At 42.0% G+C, this 19259-nt stretch overlaps 1 protein-coding gene across 1 annotated transcript in view; it reads left to right on the forward strand.

Annotated features, from left to right (window-relative positions):
• Window positions 1-4440, forward strand: part of SYPL2 (synaptophysin like 2) — a 37105-nt gene extending 32665 nt beyond the window's left edge. The window contains exons 5-6 of the mRNA XM_089681183.1: window positions 898-1089; window positions 4017-4440. Coding sequence (XP_089537309.1) covers window positions 898-1089; window positions 4017-4148 — 324 coding nt within the window. The 3' untranslated portion in view covers window positions 4149-4440. The remainder of the gene's footprint in view (window positions 1-897; window positions 1090-4016) is intronic.
• Window positions 4441-19259: the final 14819 nt, after the last annotated feature.

Genomic DNA, 19259 nt, shown 5'->3' on the forward strand with positions numbered 1-19259 from the left:
TGAAAGCAACACAACAGCAATTGAACACTGTATAAATATGTCTTTGAAACCTGGAAGATGCAGATTCTCCAGTATTCAGCACGTCTTGAAGTAATCAAGTATTGCATTCCTTTGTCACCTGCCACACACTGCGGTTCCATACTCCATCCCCAATTTCACTGCTGTGCAATGTACTGACATAGGGGTCTTTTTTTTATTTGACATGCCCCTATTTAGATACTTCTCCACATTTATATAAGACAAAGCTATCTTCCAGCATTCTGGATATAATATGCCCAGAAATAGATACAGTACTTGAGCATGAAATATAGCCAATGGATGGGTTTAATGTGCCCAGTAACATGTACACAACCTTTACAGTTGTCTATTTTACTATCAGTAAATGCTGATTCCGGCTTTTGTTCTGTGTGGCCTGACATTAAAACAGTTAAAAAAATTTCATGACATAGTCCCATGACATGAAGTCTTCCAAATCTCAATGTCTTGTCTTGTGTCTTGCTTGCAGGCCTTATAGTGTTCCAATTCCTAGCTTTAGTATTTGCTGTGTCCAAATATCTCCTGGAATCTAGTGGCTATGATTGCACTCCAGTACTTCCTGAGATTTTTGGCTGTACCGGTGTCTTCTTTCTTGCTGCATTTTGTAACTCTCTTATTACCTTGCTTGGTTTCCACATAGATGTATAAATATTAGCTACATTTATTTCTGAAGCCATATGCATCTTTGCAATTGAAATATCCTAATTTTTGCAGAGCATTCTTCTTTACGTCCTACTGATTTCCTTCGTTTAACAGCAATGTTCAGATCAACTTCACACAACACCAGCAGCACCTTTAAAATATAATACAGTAACATTATGCTCAGTGTCAGTAATTTAAAATCTGTCTATATCTATACAGGATTTTTGTATCACTGGAGGCTTTGCTTTCCTGTGGCTCGTAGCCGCTTCAGCTTGGGGAAAGGGTTTGACAGACGTGAAGCTAGCCACCCATCCTTCTAGCTTATTGTCATCAATGCCAGTGTGCCAAATGGAAAAAGCAACATGCAGTGCCAGCATTGCACCATTTTTTGGACTTGCAAACATATCTGTGGTAAGTGTATAACACCATGTCAAAATGAGGAAGAAGCATTTGAAAAATAAAGTATATGACAATGACCACAAATTTATTATCTTACTTTCAATAAAATAGAATGATATGGAATAATATATCAAATTGTAAAGCGATATATTTGAGTGAAAAAGAGGAATTGCCACCATAAGACACATTGGGGTTGATTTGCTAAAAGAGTAGAGCATGTTCGCTTTGCAAAGGGAATAAGGTATGATCAGGGGCGGACTGACCATTTGGAAACTCGGGCACTGCCCGAGGCCCCGAGCTCAGTAGGGGGCCCCATGAGATGCCCCTGGTACATTTTTCATAGGCTTTTTTGAGTTTGGGCAAGGACACAAGGGCCCCATGATCCCCTATTGCCTGGGGGCCCCATGAGTTGTCAGTCCGCCCCTGGGTATGCCTAAGGAAACATTCACTGTTCAAACAATACCCCGTCAGACACTGTACAGCCTGCCCAGCTCAGAAATAGGATCAGGGATCAGGAAAGGTCAAGGTCAGAGGCAAAGGTTAAGGCCGAAGGTCTGGATCAGTGTATTGTAGGTAGGTTTTAGGGTCCCTGTACACTAGATTTAAAAAACCACTGCTTCTAGAGGAGTTTAGTGTTTTGCCTGTAGAAGCTGCTAATATTATCCTGTTTCCATGCACACTAGGACATTTAGGCTAAAAAAACCCGCTAATTTTGAGCAGTTTTTGTACTAGCGATACTAGCTTTCAAAAACGCAAAAGAGTAAGATTTTTTTCTGCCCCTAAATTCTGAGCTTTAAAAATGCCTCTAGACTACCTAAAACGCACAGAAACTTTGGATAACATTAATTGTTTCTACAGGCAAAATTCTAAACTCCTCTAGGAGCTAGTGTACATAGAGCCTTGGAGGCATATTTTAAGCTCAGCATTTAGAGGCATAAGATGAAAATCTTCTGGTTTGAATTTTTAAGGGCAGTTTTCTGGCAGAAAAATGCTGAATGCTCATAAACTCTCCTAGAAGCTCCTAAACTCTCCTAAACGTCTGTAAAAAAATACTCTATATGAGCTTTTTTTTTGCCAAGGGAACTAGCGGTTTTTTAAGCCCAGTGTGCATAGAAAACACTTTCATAGAAAACATAGAAAGGAAAAACACTTTTAAAATTAGTATCCGTGTCAGTAAATGTCAGTGTCAATGTGTTTTAGGTAATAGTGATGGGCTGCATGTTCGAGTGGAACGTAAGTTCGTTGAACACACGAACGGTATGGATGTTTGGCGGGCTATTCACCTGCCACGCCCCACAATGCACTGCACCCTGACAGTGCATTGTGATTGGCCAAAGCATTGCACCTAACCACAGGTCAGGTGCAATGCTTTGGCCAATTACAGGGCATGATGACATTACAAGGGGATGGGGTGGTCTCACCCCCTTTTGATGTCATCACCCTATTTAAGAACTGTCATTGCAGCGCAGCTCTCAGATGGCTGGAGCCAGTGTCGAGGGTGGAGTGGATTTTTTTATTTCTTTTTTTTTGGGTCAGCGGTGGCGGCGGGCATCGTGATCCCCTGCTGTGTCTCAGCCAGTGAGGAGGAAGAGACCCAGGAGAGCTGCTGTTCTCATGAACATCGCTGGATTGAGATCGGGCTCAGTTAACTATCTGGGGGAGCTAAGGGGGGAGCTGCACACTGAAGGCTTTTACCTTCATGCATAGAATGCTTGAAAGTAAAAAAACTTCAGCCTTTAGAACTTAGTTTAAAGTTTAGCTAATACTTTTTAAGCAGTTACAGCAACATTTTTTTCTTTTGAAAAGTGTTTGGCTGGTTTACACCAAAACTCGGCGTAGGAAAGGCATATTCGGAGTGCGTTTCCCACATTGCAGTTGAACATGCTGCCTTTCAAGAGCGTGTTGGTGCCAATGAATTTAATAGCACCCCACATGCATTTTGTAAATGTAGCATGTTTACGGCCACCAAATTACATGGTACCACAGTACCATGCAGTTTGGTTCACTGCATTCACTACTTTTTTTCCCCCACATATTAGTGTGTTTTGTAGCCCATTCAAATGAATAGGCTATCAAAACAGACCACACGGGAACCTGTGCATTCCAGTGTGAAACGGCCTTTAAACCACATAAATAAAAGCTGACTGCTGTATGCACCCCTGTCCGTGTTAAATGATTTTCTCCAACCAATCTGAATGACTCCAACCGAACCAAAATGACTGAATGACCAACAGGTTGTGTCCTAAAAAAATCATTCTACATGAAAGCAGCAGAGAGGGAAAATTTACCAAAGGGATTTGAGTTCAGTATTGTGAACTTCATAGTGTTTTGCACTTGTAGGTTCATTGATCTCCACAATTTTCAGGGAATTGTAACCACTTTTTCATCAAGTTTAGGTCACAAAAATTACTGACTAGATCAAGGCATTCTACCATATCCACTATTGAATTTTATTACGTCATGGCTTTGATAGAACGTTTATTATTCTTGGTCATTTTGCATAAAAAGGTGAATTGGTGTGGTTGAAAATGCCTAAATAATACAGTTTGGATGTTCACCATATGACTATGGTATATATAGGGGTTGGTTTACCAAGGTCTGTCCATTTTCCAAATAGAAATTGCATTTTGTAAGGGAATTTTCCCCAGAGTTTACTGAATTCAGTGAAATTTCACTTTGTGAAGAATTCCCAGTCATGTGCAAATAAATAAATTTGCCTTTAGTAAATCAACCCCATATTATCTAGTTGTTGTTGACTGCCAGGATGGGATGTAGTAGGGCTTATCTTTCCCTATTTTGACAACAAATACCTTTATTACATGTTGAATCTATATTATACTTTTTACCAATTAGTGCATGGATTTAAACACATTTCAAGAATATCTGTTTTATCACATTTCTATCCATCACTATCACTTAATTCTTCTTTGTATCATCAGCTCTTTGGTTTTCTGAATTTCGTGATTTGGGCTGCCAATGTGTGGTTTGTGTTCAAAGAGACTGCATGGAACAAGCAATCACCCAACAAAGAAGAGTCTGCTGAGCGTGGGGAGGCTGCAGACATTCAGTAATTTATCATCCTTTTTGCTCTGGATCAGCAGCTGTTTTTCAGTTAATGACTATACTAGTACAGGAGAGTGGACGTTCTGTCATGTTCCCTACAGGCTTTGTCTTCTCTGCCTCATACTTACATGTTACATTCTGCAGCCTTTTCTTGTAAGACTCACCCAACATGAACCAACTATAACATCCACTCCATTTTAATAAAATTGTTTTTCCTCCAGTCTGTCTTTCCCAGATATTACGTCTAGGAGTTGTTTCTCACTATGGTGCTATTTATTAAATAAAATAACGTCCACTTTACCATTGAAGTATGATATTTTTTTAACAGTAGTTGTACATTCACATATACATATATAAGACATACAAGTTGTGACAGACCCTACCGGGACAGGGGCTTTTGGAGGGGACTAGGGGCTAGCATTCTATTTTTAAATGTGGCTGCCTGACCTCTGTCAGAAAACTTCTTCCTCACCTCTGGGACATGGGGCCAAGGTATAGCTGTGCTTTGTGCCCAAGTTCTGGATGACACTAACTTAGGTGCAAATTGGAACTGTTTATTAAAATACAACTTTTTATACATTTCAGAAATAGAGGCAGTCCCCACATGAACAATAAAACAAAATATTACACATTGAGATAGACATCCCACACTGATTGGATAATGAGGTAAAGCCGACAGAAGACTAATATCATCATGTAGGAACCTCCAGGAGGACTAGCGAACAGACAGAAACAATAGGTGACTCATTTAACTAAATTATCAATAAAACAAATACACAATGGTGGAGGGGGATTGAAGCAGTCAATGCTGGTTTGGGCACAGAAGCCCCAAATCCGTATCTGAATCCTCCAGTACTCAGAGTCTGTGTGTTTCGGGAAGACATGGACTTGAATCTGAAGTAAAACTATTCTAAAGGTCCCCCCAGGCACACACCTCCCAAAAAATAGAGGTCACTCAGATTCCAGGGCCCATGGTAAGTAGGCAAGAGGCTAGCCTGTAGTCCCCTGCAAAAGCCTCTGTCCCTGTTGGGTCTGTCACACAAGTGAACTTATAGAAAATACTACTTTTTTTGCCATTATTTAGTAATAGTCGTAGACCCTAAAATGCTAGTCTTATCAGTAATGGAACCTATTAGTCCCACAGCAAATGCTATCACAGCTGAATCCTAAACTTTTAGAAATTTTAGATACCGCTCTGCATGGTTTTAAGAATCCTTACCCTTGGGGCAAGCACCATATATGATATCTCACATCATGTTTAGATGCACCACCTCAGCTATTATGCCAGGAAGCTGCCACTGCACAAAGCAAATCATAGGCAGCCAAGCTTTGGCTGTGGAGCAGGATATGTTTTGGATGCTTATCATTGGCTTTGTGTGGTGACAGCTTCCTGGCAGGGTAGCTGAGGTGGATTCAGACTAGGACCTGAGCATATCCCTAATTGTAAAGAAGGTAAGAACACCTGATGCACGGGCTTGTTGACACCAACATGGTAAAACGTGCATCACTGTAATGTATGGTAATGAACATTTTGCACATTAATGCATTGTGGTGCCATTAATTTTAAATGGCACCCCAATGCACACATATGACATTAGGAATGCGACCTTTTCCCTGTATTCCATTTTTGTATGCAGGGGCAAGCAAATCAATTGTGTGAGTGTACAGTTGCACAACCACCCTGGAACTTGGGATCCCCTTTATACTAGATTTTTGTCAGTTTGATGCTGGCACACATACACGCACACACACACACACTGAGGATTCCAGAAAGATTCTCTCATTTCCTCTAGACACCATTTGGACATTACAGTAAAGGTCCAGTTCACTTCTAGTCTAGTGGACCCATGAAACATGCTGGATACTTTTTGGATTGTCCCCTGACTTTGATTGGAATAAAGTTGCATCTGGGCCTCTTAGCAGTGGTGTTGCACTTCAGTTTTTCGTTACATTATAATATAAGCCAAAGAGACTGTGAAGATCCTCTGGGGTGTAGAAACTGCCTGTCTGGTTACCAGATCACTTACATCAATACTTTAAGGCTCTATTCACACTTGTGCAACTCCAGAGTCACGCGATGACTCTGGTGCGACTTTGAACTGACTTTATACTCTATGGATCTAAGACATCAAAGTGGTGCAGGCACTTTTTCAAAATCTCTGCGACTTTATGTTGCACAGATCCGAAAGGGTGCCATTGAAAAGAATGGGCTTCGACTTGTCATGTCCGAAGTTGCATGACAAGTCACACAAGTGTGAATGAAGCCTAAGATAGCTATACCTGTGACATAACCCTACTGGTCCAGTCCTATTTTTCCACTTTCTTCAAAAGAGGGAGTTCATGGTCTGACTCCCTTGCAAATTATGAGCCATGAGCGAGTTCAAGGTGTCGAAAAGACTGGCAGAAACATACACATTGGTCTGCAACTTGATTACTGAAGTGAGGCAAAGCTGAGCAACTAGGATTTTTCCAAAATTAATCCAGCAATGGCAACAGTATTGGGTAGATTTACTAAAATTGGTACACTCAGAATCTGGTGCAGCTGTGCATGATGGCCAAGTAGCTTCTAACTTCAGCTTGCTCAATTCAACTTTGACAATAAAACCTGGAAGCTGAATGGTTTCTATGCAGATTTGCAGCAGATTTTGCACTCTCCTGTTTTAGTAAATTACCCCCTATATGTCTCTAATGATCGGTGTTATGAGAAAAATATCTAGGTTGCCATTGCTGATTTCTCCTTCTGAAAAAGCTAACTGCTTAGCTGTCATAATGATTCTCTAGTCTCAATACTTTATGTAATTAACTTAGAAAAAGTATAGATATAATGATTTCTGCCTTTTTTGTAGATACTTGTTTGCTACCAACCTGCCCTTGGTCATTGTCTCATAAGTATTGAAACACAGAACCACAGAAGGAATGCCAGACCAAATAGTAAAGGATATCACTGCCTATAACGCTAGCACCATTGGTGACTGACTGATCCAGTTATTTCCCATGTTTACCCATACAACCTAATAGAGGATAACTCAGTTATATTGAGTCCTTTTTCATTTCTGACTAGATCCTAAGCCCTGATGAAGGGATAGTATTTTGGTCTCCGAAACATGTTGGTTGTTTTAACAATAAACTTTTAAAGCCATTTGTACACCTTTACGATTTTGACTGGAGCGCCTTCTGTACAAACAAGAGTTCAAGTGCCAGGGACCAGGAACTCCTGGATGTGTCTTTATTTCATAAGAATTGAAGGCACATACAGCTAGACACCTAGCACTTTCAGAACAAGGGTACAAATAAAGTCCTATATTTCTATCATGATAGGCCTTTGGTAAGTAAAAGGGAGCAAAACTGATGGGTTTCCTATTAACCGTTTTCCTGGCGCCCTATAGCACAAATACTGCTACAGGGATGCAGGGCTGCGCAAAATCATGTATATATACACGTATAGCCATTAGCGGCTATGACTGTCAATCACCAGGTCCTGGCCACAGATTCGCCGCCATCACCCTGTGATCACCGAAGAACACTGACAGAGGAGAGGTTTGTATGTAAACAATACAGATCTGTCCTCTGTCAGCTCCAGCATGCTGCTTTGTTTTGCACTGCTTACACAGTAAAGCACACACAGCACACAAACAGTAGTAAAACAGCACACAGTTAACCCTTTGATCGCCCCAGATGTTAACCCCTTCCTTCCCAGTGTCATTAGTACAGTGTCAGTGCTTTTTTTTTTTAGCACTGATCACTGTATTAGTGTCACTGGGGATGTCAGTGGCAGTTAGTAAGTCTCAGTTAGTGTCAGAATGCCCGCTGCAGTCCCTCAGTCCTGCTGATTGCCGCCATTACTAGTATAAAAAAAAATTCCAGTATATATACCGCCATTTTTTAGACGCTATAACTTTCACGTAAACCGATTAATTTACATGTTTTGGGATTTGTTAGCAAAGACGTGTAGCAGAATACATTTTGGCTTAAATTTATGATGAAATTTTATTTAAAATTTTTTTACTGGATATGTTTTATAGTCAAAAATATTGTTTATTTTTCAAAATTGTTGGTGTTTTTTGTTTATAAAAAATAAAAACCGCAGAGGCAATTAAATACCACCGAAAGAAAGCTCTATTTGTGGGAAAAAAGGACACAAATTTCTATTGGGTACAGCGTTGCATGACCATGCAATTGTCAGCTATGGTAACGCAGTGCCGTATTGCAAAAAATGGCAGGAAGAGGAGTAAATCCTCTGGAGGGCAAGTAGTTAAATAATAAAAAGACCACCTTCTAGGTGCCATTAAGAAAATAAATATGGAAATTAATTTATATTTCGTTCAATACACTGATACAATTTTTGCAATGCACTGTCAGACCAGTCTCCTCCTTCTTTTCTTTTTAGTGTTCCATCACTGACTTTGTTGGAGCTGCAATCATGTACTATCGTATCTCTTACCTGCCAGAAAATGTCTTCAATCTTTCTGTTTGAATGACAACATCATTCAGCGCATTTCTTTTTAACCCAGGCAGTACAGTGATGAGCTAACCTCTCTGTCACTCTGTTTTCTCCTCCTATCAGCGAGCTCCTTGCCAGCACCTGAATCGACTGACTACTTGTGCTGCTTTTTCCTCTCACACTCAGTTCTGCTGTACAAAGTCTGCAAGAGGCTAATACTAGGCTAAATTTAGGTACTTACACCATTTGCATTTTAAGAGTAAATGTAGGCCCTTTTCAAACAGGGCAGATTCCGCTAGGAATCTGTCCCGTAATTCCAGCTGAGTAAGCGGATGACTGGTCTGTGTCCACTCAGCTTATGCAGAGCGGACACAGACACAGCCCATTGTTTTCTATGGGTGGTCGGATGTAGACGGACTTACTGTCCGTTTACACCCAACTGTCATCTGATCCATTAGATGGATGGGGAACAAATCCCCATCTGTCTTTTAGCAGATAGAATCAGATCAGATGTAGGCGGGTGTAATCGAACATATGCCTGTTTACATCTGCCACTCTTTAGAAATAATGGAGGGTCCGATTGGGTCCTCCTAAAAAACTAACAGGCAGACTCGATCAGTCTGCCAACATTAAAGGGGTCTTAATAATGTAGTATTAAATAATATGTAAACCCAACATTTCATATTCCTGATATGTGCCTGCTGTACCATGTACTTATATGAAAAGGTATCCTGTTCTATTTGTTTTGCTTCCTTTGTGTGAAACATCTGGTGTTTCTGCCAGTCTCCCTGCTTTCCCATTAAAAACTGACCACACTAAGAAGGAGAATACACTATATTCAGTTCTCTGGCTGTGCTGGGAACTCAGTGGGCTCTCCTTCATTGAACAGGCTTGTGTTGACATGCCCCCCCACACAGACATTCACTGGGAAGACCAGCATGTTGCTGTTTCTCCTCCCCTAGCTGTTATGCAGCTGGGAACAGAAGGAATGTGAACACTTATAAAAAAAAAGGGTACAAAAAGGTATTTTTAATGTTTTTTTATATTTATACACAAATGTTTTGCCTTTTATCTCTATTTTAAACTGAATGGGTTGTTTTACAAGGTGAGGGTTTACAATCACTTTAAATTAGTAATAATTGGAAAGTGAACACCCAAGGTAATCTTACTTTTTGCCACAATTGTTTTAGAAATGAAGAAGCATTCTGGTATTGAGGTGGTTACGGTGTGCTTAGCCCTTAAAAGTTGCCCACTGAAGCCAAATGCAAGTGTAGCACCCTCTAGTGTGCTACTAGAATAGTGTAGTGTGTTATAGGCTAAATCATTGTGTATTACTCATGGTAGTTGTGTGAGTCATGTGATTAAGGTCGGGTTATTGCAGGTCAGCTGGATGGCTCAACAGGTTGTGGCTTCATTGCCTTCTCCTGACTTGAGGACCATAGAACCTAGAAAACGTTGGTAAGCAATTCCAGGTTTGGAGGCCCTGGTAGAGTGGTGGACTGCCTCATAAATATGGGGGAGTCAGACTGACAGAGGAGTCGGTGTAAGATGGAGTGCTAAGGATACTGTCGGTGCCTAGGAGGGGTCCCCTAGGTCTGTGGGGGGCTCGGCTCAGGAAGATGCGTTCAGCAGTAAGGAGTGACTGCGATCGAGACTTGGAGCAGCCGAGAGCAAAGAGGACAGTGTGAGTACAGCAGCATTCTGTGGGATCCACAGGGGGAAAGACTGCCACATGTAGCAGCTTTCTGAGGACAGCGCTGGGCTCAATCCTTTATCCTTGTCTTGGGAGATCTTCTGAGAAGCCAAGAGGGCTGGCAGTGTTTTCAGACTGTGGAGCTAGGAGCAGCTCTAGGAGGGGAGAGCGGAGACGTCTCTGCATGTAGCTACAAGAAGTAAAGTTGATTTTTGAGTAGCTGCTAGTCCCTTGCCTATAAAGGGCAGCTGCTGCTGATCCACAATGAATGACGGCTTTTAGGAAAAGAACAGTCCAGGATCTGCCTTTGTACAAAGGAAGAAAGTGTCCCCCTTTCATTGATTCAAACCAACTGGGCATCCCATAATCCCTGTTTCCCTATCCAAGTTGAATTCCCCTAATAAAATAACAAAACTAAGTCCATGGGCTGGTCACTGCCTTTGGATGCAAGTCTGTGTGAAAGAAAAACCTGTTGCCTGGCTGTGCGTAGGGAAGCTTAGGGAGCGGCCCTCACGAGGGTAGTGCTATACAAGTTTTCCATTATTACTGAAAAAAAAATGTTCTCAGGAGGATGAAATTTTATTGCTGTACAATGGCTAGATGTCATGAATAAAACGTTTTAAACAGCACAAACCAATCACACAAATATTAGTAGTCACTGGCATTTAACTCCTCCCCGTAAAAATATTCACACTCATTGGTAGTCAGTGGCATTTTTTTTTTTGTTTACAAACATTTTTATTTTGCAAAATATGGCACTTTTGAAAAGTACAATACATAAAATTATATTAATATAAGAAAGAGAGGAAATAGAAAAAAAAGTAAATTGAAAGTACATGAAATGTGTGGACGATTAAGTAGGCAAAACATTACTTCTGTCAGCAGTATATACCAGTCAATCTTCACTTGGGATGTTATTAAACATGTAATAAATGTCTATAATCCTTCCAAGATTCCCATTTTTTATCAAATAAGCGCATCTTATCCAATAGAGTATAATGAATACGTTCCATGAGCATCACAGCATCAACTCTATGCAAAACTGTGGTTAAGGGTACAGTGTTGGACTTCCAATGTGTGGCAATACAAATAGTATGTATCAATCTCATAATGTCATTAGAGAACCCCGGGATATGAGCCCCCAATAAACAGGTCTGTACAGACAATTGCACTGGGATAACCACCTCAGATAACTTGCGCCAAATCGGAGATATGGTCGGGCAATCCCAAAATATGTGAACCAAAGTACCTGTGAGGCCACAGCCCCGGAAACATAAAGGGGATGTTTGTGGAAACAATACATGTAGTCTGGATGGGGTATAATACCATCTGGTTAAAACCTTAAGGGCAGTCTCTCAAACTGAAAGAGATCTAGAACACTTACATATGTTATCCACCATGGAATCCCAGTCCTCATCTGAAAAAATGATACCGCTATCCTCCTCCCATTTTCGGTCAGTGGCATTTTTAAAGAACCCAATTCCCAACATCGGAGGTCAGTGGTATTTACCCCCCTTAACATCAACATTTTTTTCCCTCTGTATAGTAAAAAGGTTTGTTCAAAACTGTTGAAAGGGGTGATAAAACCAGGCCGTTCAGCTGAAGTTTTACTGACTGCCCACTTGAACACAGATACAGTATGTACATATGCCACAGCTGTGCTGATGTACTTCTCAGCCACAGCAAAAATGTAACCGCATTTCGCATTTGGGGGGGACATTATTGACCCATGCATGTTTATGGGGCCGCCATGCAATGCATGTGAATGTGGTGTGGTGAAGCATTTACAGGGTTAAATCAGGAAGCATATTACCTCCTTATTGCCTGTCAAATGCCTCTGAAAAGCCATCCACATCAGTTTTCTTTTCAGAGGGGCTGCTGCGCATGCCAATGAGCCCTTAGGGAAGCAGGTTAAGGAAAGTGTGGAACTCATTGGGACTACAGGCATCCCCTTTACATAGATGCTTGACTCTGGCACATCCCCCTAGAAGATATGGGCTCCTTGGCTTAACTCTCTTGAGCTCCTTGGCTCACTTCTCTCTACTGAAGCACCCTCCTAGTTAGGTACTAGTAGGTTTAGGCAAATATATTTTGGCTCCTCTATCGTCAGAGGGGAAATTGATTGCCTTTGGCTCGGTTTTGCAGTTTTGATTACTCCTCCCTGCATTCCAGAACTCTCTGTGTGGTTCTGGAACATAGGTATGGAGTAACCAAATGGGTAGCCATATGCTACCTCAGCCAATCCCTGGTCAGGAGAGTGACCAGCAGGGGGCTTAGATGTGCATACACAGTCTGGGGCCTAGAACAGCAGGCTCCTTTGCCTAGTGGAGAGAGATCCAGCCTGAAGGGGGAGTCTGCCCTCCTGGAACATCCAGTGGAGCTGCAGGTGGTTCAACGCAGGAAAAGCTTAGGGGCTAATTCCTAAAGCTAAGAGGAACAGTCTAAAGCCTGCTAAAGATATGGCTGGGAGTCTCATGGTACATGGACTGGCTGATGCTGGAAGGAGGCATCCATGCATACAGGAACATAGTGAGTGGAGGCGTGAGAGAGATCCTGGAGAGACTGTTGCTGGTTTGAGCCTTTTTTTTTAAAGAGACTGTTCCAAAGTTTGCTGGCTCAGAGCTTTTTCCAGTGTAGGATTCCCCCGAAAGCTGTACGTCCACATCTTCATATAGCCTACTTTCAAGAAGTTAGTTCTACTACAGAGTGTCCTCAGTTAAAGTTGAACTAATTCTGGAGTATCCCAAGCTCACCCTATTCCCCATCCCAGTTTTTCAACCAATAAACCCCAAAAAAGGAAACTTTTGCTTGGTTATTGAGTGGAGAGATTGAGGAACTGCTGTGTGCCTGGCTGCTGTTCACCTAATAGGAAATAGAACGTGGGACAAACAGTGAAACCAGTTTTGAGTCTGCACTACACTACTGTTTGTAAGCTGAAGGAATGTGACATCACTGTTGGGATGACTGAAGGATGCATATGTTTTTTTCACTGTTCAGTAAACAGTTAAAGTGGAGTTATGGCCCCTGCAGTCCCCCCCCCCCCCCCCCCCTAAAAATTAAAGTCAGTAGCTATAGCTGTAGCTACTGACTTTTATTATTATTATTGCACTTACCTGTCCAGGGATCCGGCGGTGTCCTAACCCCAAGCCGATTCTTCAACTGGCTGTTGGGTTCTTGGCTAAGGGAAACCGGCAGTGAAGCCTTGCAAATACACAGCCGGCTTCCTACTGTACATGCGCGAAGCGCACTGCACTTTGTGAATGGGCCGCAGTCCTCCTGGATCTGTGAAGTGTCCCAGAGGGCTGCGGGGAGGGGGGGGGGGCAAATTTCTGTCTCAGTTTGCTGCGGAAAACTGAGCTGGAAGTGGGAGCTGGTACCTATTAAAACCAGGTGCCCACTCTCCCCCAAAAGGTGCCAAATGTCGCAGTGGAGGGGAGGAGGAGGCAGATAAATGGAGCTTCCACTTTTGGGTGGAACTCTGCTTTAAATTGGAAATAAAGTCACAGTTTAAAAAAGTGCAACCAGGCAGGCTGTTTATTGCAGAATAGACAAGCAATGTCTGTTCTGCAATAAAATAAACCTACCTACCTGCTCGCACTCTTCCCTAGAATGTAAACTAAGCTGGACTTTAGTTCCCCTGTAAAGGCTTTCCTTCTCCTCTCCTCAAGATGGGAATGTTGGGATGGATGGTGTTGGGTGAGGCTGCTATTGGGGTCCATTGCCATAAAGTCTGAAGCAGGTATGGATCAGACTACTTGGGGGTGCTGGTTAGGCGAGGCAGATAGTATGGTATGTTTATGACACCCTTTAAATTTCCGTCAGGGTTCAGCAATGAAAGTGCCGGTGCTCACACCCAATTTGTGCGCCCATCACAAATAGGAACATAAATCTGTCCAAGTCTGCACTGAGTAAGGAATGTCCACACTAGACACTCCTTTGTTGCGCTGACGCCCTGACTCCCTCCCTTACTGAAGGCACTCCTTTAAGAAGTTGTTACAGCCACAGCAACAGATTCTTAAAGTGGAGGTTGTAAGGACTACCTGAATTTGCTGCATGTAGCACAAATGACTGCCTGATTTAAATGAATGCATTTTTAAATTATCAAGATGTTAAATAACATGAATCTTTTCATCCGTATTCTAAACACTAGTATTAAAGAGGAAGTGCAGTTGAAATCGAACTAAAAGCTAAATCTTCTCTCACCCCTTTTCTAAGCCTATTCTATCTATCCCCGTAAAAAGAAAAGATCTGTATACTCACCCATTCTGTAGCCGCTCCAGTCCGATCACACGATCTCTCCAGCGGTGGCTTCTGAGTGAAGGAGAGCTCGCCAACAACAGGTGCAAATGGGAGATGACATCACCCATAGGCTTCCTATGGGGTATCCATTGTTGGCTGTTCCTCATCTACATTGAAGCTGCCACTGACAGCTGATCATGTGACCGAACCCGACCGGCTTCAGAATAGGTAAGTATACAGATCTTTTCTTTACAATGTTAGATAGAATAGGCTTAGAATAGGGGTGGGAGTAGGTTTAGCCTTAATTAGCTTTTGACTGAGCTTCTACTTTAAAGTGGAACTTTAGTCAGATAATTAAGTCCTACTAGATCACTTCATGCTGGCCCATTCTGCAGGTATAGCTATGTAAAACATTACAAATAAGTGTCTATACTGTTTAAAATCCAGTAACACACTGTCTCACCCTGCTCTGCACATGCTCAGTTGCTCTCCATTTTTAGGCATTGTGCCAAATTTGTAGAGGCCAATCTGCTGACAGTCTAAAAAATTAAAGCGGAACTAAACCTATCAATTCAACAATTTACATTTTGGCATAAATTTATGAAGAAATTTTATTTTTTTATTTGTTCTGGGATGTGTTTTATAGCAAATAGTAAACAAAATTTTTTTTCAACATTTTTGGTCTTTTTTCGTTTATAGCACAAAAATAAAAACCCACTGGTGATCAAATACCAGCAAAAGAAAGCTCTCCTTGTGTGATAAAAAATTATATAAATTTCACTTGAGTACAATCTTGCATGGTTGCACAATTGTCAGTTAAGTAGCGCAGTGCTGTATAGCAAAATAAATGGCCTGGTAATAAAGGGGAGGGGAGGGGGGTAAATCTTCCAGAAGGCAAGTGGTTAAAATGTACCTAAGCCCAAAAACAAAAGTGTGAGAAGTTGCAGCCACCCCTGTTTCTTACAGCAGCTTAGAAGTACTTTTATGTGGTAGCTGCATTGGTCTTCTTTTCTCTGGCTGTTTTTTCTTGGTATTCACTTGGTGCTCCAGAAACACACTTCCTGTCCTAATGTGACAGCACTGTATCTATGGAGAAGCAGCGTTGTCACTCCAGGTTGCTCTTCTTCAAACTCATCCTCAATTCCATTACACAGAGGTCCGTACTCCACAGAATAAAAATGGGAAGGCTGATAACATTGTTCCAGATAAAAGTTCAGAACGCAGACAGTTACAAGGACATTGGGATTCTGCACTTGTATTTTTCTGCACTTGCAAAAAACATACTTGCCTGAAAACTGCAGCATATTACATTGTTGTTCTTGGGTTTAGCGGAACTTAACTGTATCTGAGCACCACAACCTAAAAACACTGTTTAGTTCATTTTTGATATTCAAAGCAAACTCACCCATCCATCTATAGCACTACCCCCTTAGGAGTCGCTAAAGTTTTGTGTTCCCCTATAGTCCTGCACAGCCAAGCAACAAGCATTTCCTTCCAGAGTCATACTCCAGAGGCAGTAAACGGTCCTTGAACTTGTTTTTTTTGGATGTTATTAGGGGATTGAAACTTGGAAAGTGGATGAGGGGTACATGGGATGCCCAAGAAACTGTAAAACTGAGGACAACTTTCTGGAATTATGTACAAGTCAGAAGGGGTTTCTCTTCTTGGAGAGCTATCCAGCCTCTCCTGGTGTACTACCTCAGACCCCACATTAAATCCTCTCTTTACCTAGCTGCCCTGGCCAAGAAGTCTCAGAAGCTGCCACTTTAAATGAAAGCAGTTCCACATTGGGGCTAGTTGAGTTTCCCACCCAAATGCCTTTTCCCCTTATCGGGCCCAGGGGGTATGGGGTTATTCACTCAGTCTCTACTGCAAGCTTATGGGCTGTTTTCTCTCAGGGGACCATGAGAGATCTTCCCTTCCAGCTCCTCTGCCTGCAGGTAGGCCCTTCTCCTGAACGCCCTCCCAGGCTCCACATTTACCATCCTGCTCACTCCATCTTCCACCTGAACTCTCTTGCTGCCAAGCAGGCTCAGCCACTTTAAAGGGCTGTCCTGACCCCATGCCAAGCCTCCTGCTTGAGGATTTGTCAGGATCCCCTTGGAATGCAGACCAACCACTCCTCACCCCCACCCACTGAAGTCTTCAGGGGGAAGTTCCAGAGAGCTGGTCTGCAGAGCCTCTCAGCCCTGAACACAATTTGACCCACTCTGACTATTCCACCAGGCTGCTATTCAGCCTATAACTAAAAATAATCAACTAGCTTCCCTAGGAAGGTGCTACACATCCATGTGTCAATCATTTTGACAAACACCCCCTAGCACAGGGCTGCTCAACCTCTTGAAGAGCGAGGGCTACTTAACCACCTCCCGTCCAGCCATTGTATATAAATGGCCGGATGGTGGCAGTGCAGGGGCAGGTGGCCGTTTATAAACGGCCAACCCGCCCCCTGCTTGTGCGCTGTCCCTGGGAGCACGCAGCACCGCGATCCAATGCCCGCTGTGTCCTCCGGACACAGTGGAGCACCAATCGTCATACGGGACCTCTGTGCGAAGTCCCGATCATGTGATCACTGATTGCCCAATCAGTGATCACATGCAGAGTAGTAAGCAAGATGTCACTTCTGACATCATTGCTTACTACGTGTGAAATCTGTGAATGATCACAGAGGTCACATGGTACAAGGCTATTCACAACGGCCTTTAACATGTGACAAGCTGTGACCAATCACAGCTCACACAGTATTTCTCAATGGCTGCAAGAATGCAGACAGAGAGATGGAGAAATTATTGCTTTTACAGCCTTTATGGGTTTAAAAGCAATCAGTGTAAAAAAAAATCTTCATCACCCCCCACAAGTAGTTTAGTGTCACCATGGTGACACTGTACTGCTAGGGTGACAGTATGTAAAAAAAAAATTTTTTAAAAACTTTGAATTTTTTGTTATAAACTAATTTTGGTTATTTTTTTTTACTAAAAAGATAACTGAATAAATTTTGGCCAAGATTTATGATGAAATATTATTTATTTGAAAAATTTTATAAGAAAAACACTTTATTTTTTTCATTTTTGGATATTTTCATTTATATAGCAAAAAAAATAAAAATCCCAGTGGTGAATAAATACCACCAAAATAAAGCTTTATCTGTCTCAAAAAAATGCTAAAAAATTCATATGGGTACAGTGTTGCATGACCGCGCAATTGTCATTCAAAGTGTGACAGCGCTGAAAGCTGAAAATTGGCCTGGACAGAAAGGGGGTAAAAGTGTCCGGACTTGAAGTGCTTAAGTGATGTGGTAACCAGTTGTGGGCCACAATGAAATAAAATGATTCAGAATTTTTTATTTTTTTTTTATTTTGAATAGCATAATGAAGATTTTCCTCCTGTAGCCATTGAATGCCGACAAGAGGGATGTTACACCAGTGGTTTGGGGGGGGGGGAAACATGTCTCAACTATGGGGTTTTATGGGGTTTCACCACCTCCCCAAACCGCAATTGTAAACAAGCCCCTGAGTTTTTACACTGATGCGCTGCGGTTTTTCCCGCAGTGCAGTGCACCTGCGGATTTCCTGCGGGTTAGCTGCGCTTTGCCATAGACTTCTATTATATCTTGTGGATGTGGTGGTGGTGCACTACCTGAAATACACCAAACCCACAAGATTCTCTGACTTGATATTGAGGGTCACATCAGAGGGCCACATGTGGACCATGGTCCACAAGTTGAGCACCCCTGCCTAACATTTCTAGCTGTGGCCATCATGAGGAAGGGTACATGATTCATGTAGCATTAACTTCCTGGAATCCATTTGCCCTAGGCTCAAGCAGGCAGGCAGCCAGCTGAGAAAGCGCCTCCTCCAGATGAAAGGAAAAAAAAATTCCCATGAAGACACCTGGGGTATGACATCATTTTGGCCTAGGCCAGAAACCAGTAAGCAACTGAAGAAATGTAAAAACAAGTTTAAAACAAGCAAATTATACTATTGGTCCTACGCTATCAGGTATTATGACCACTAACAATTCATCATCCACAAGCTAAATTCTCTCAATAACATAACATTTTTAATGCTAGCATTAAAAATGTTATTGAGAGCATTTAGCTTGTGGATGATGAATTGTTAGTGGTCAGTGTGACGGAATGCGGCGTCCGACACCTGCCCTTCTCACTAACTCGCGACCAAGGACCAGCCAATGTCACTTGCATAACAATACCACTCTCAGCTGCACCCTGCACAAAGACTTTTCAGCTCGTGGGACTACAATCTATGTGCCAGCAGCCTTAGAGCGATTGTTACTGGGTCAGGTTAATTACGCAACTAACCCTTCACACTGCCACCACCGTCTTTTTACAGAGAAGGAGGAAACTCACAAATCCTAGCAATCACACTATGATTTTAGCATAAGCGTCTGTAACACATACTGTCACCACAGACAGGTATGTTCAGAGGATTATTACATACAGTAGCACTCTTCAAGAAACAGGGATTCTTTAATTTGCATTAAAAGCTTTAGAGACAGTTTCAACACTTTTCAAAATAGGATTTATTACTAAAAAGGTCAAAATGGTGCAATTAAAATATTTACAGAAAAAAATGTTACAAAGACATAAAGAGAACAATAAAACAACAGAGAAATAAAAGAAAGGAGCTCAGAAGGCAGAATACTTGCAATGTTCTTGGTTTAAGTAGAGTCCAAGTGTCTAAGCAAAAAGGTTGTATCACGTACCTGGTGATGGAGGCCAATGGAGAG

Source organism: Staurois parvus, unplaced genomic scaffold (genome assembly GCF_062004578.1).
Source record: "Staurois parvus isolate SC_StPar_1 unplaced genomic scaffold, SC_StPar_1.0 ptg000261l, whole genome shotgun sequence".
NCBI classification, from domain to species: domain Eukaryota; kingdom Metazoa; phylum Chordata; class Amphibia; order Anura; family Ranidae; genus Staurois; species Staurois parvus.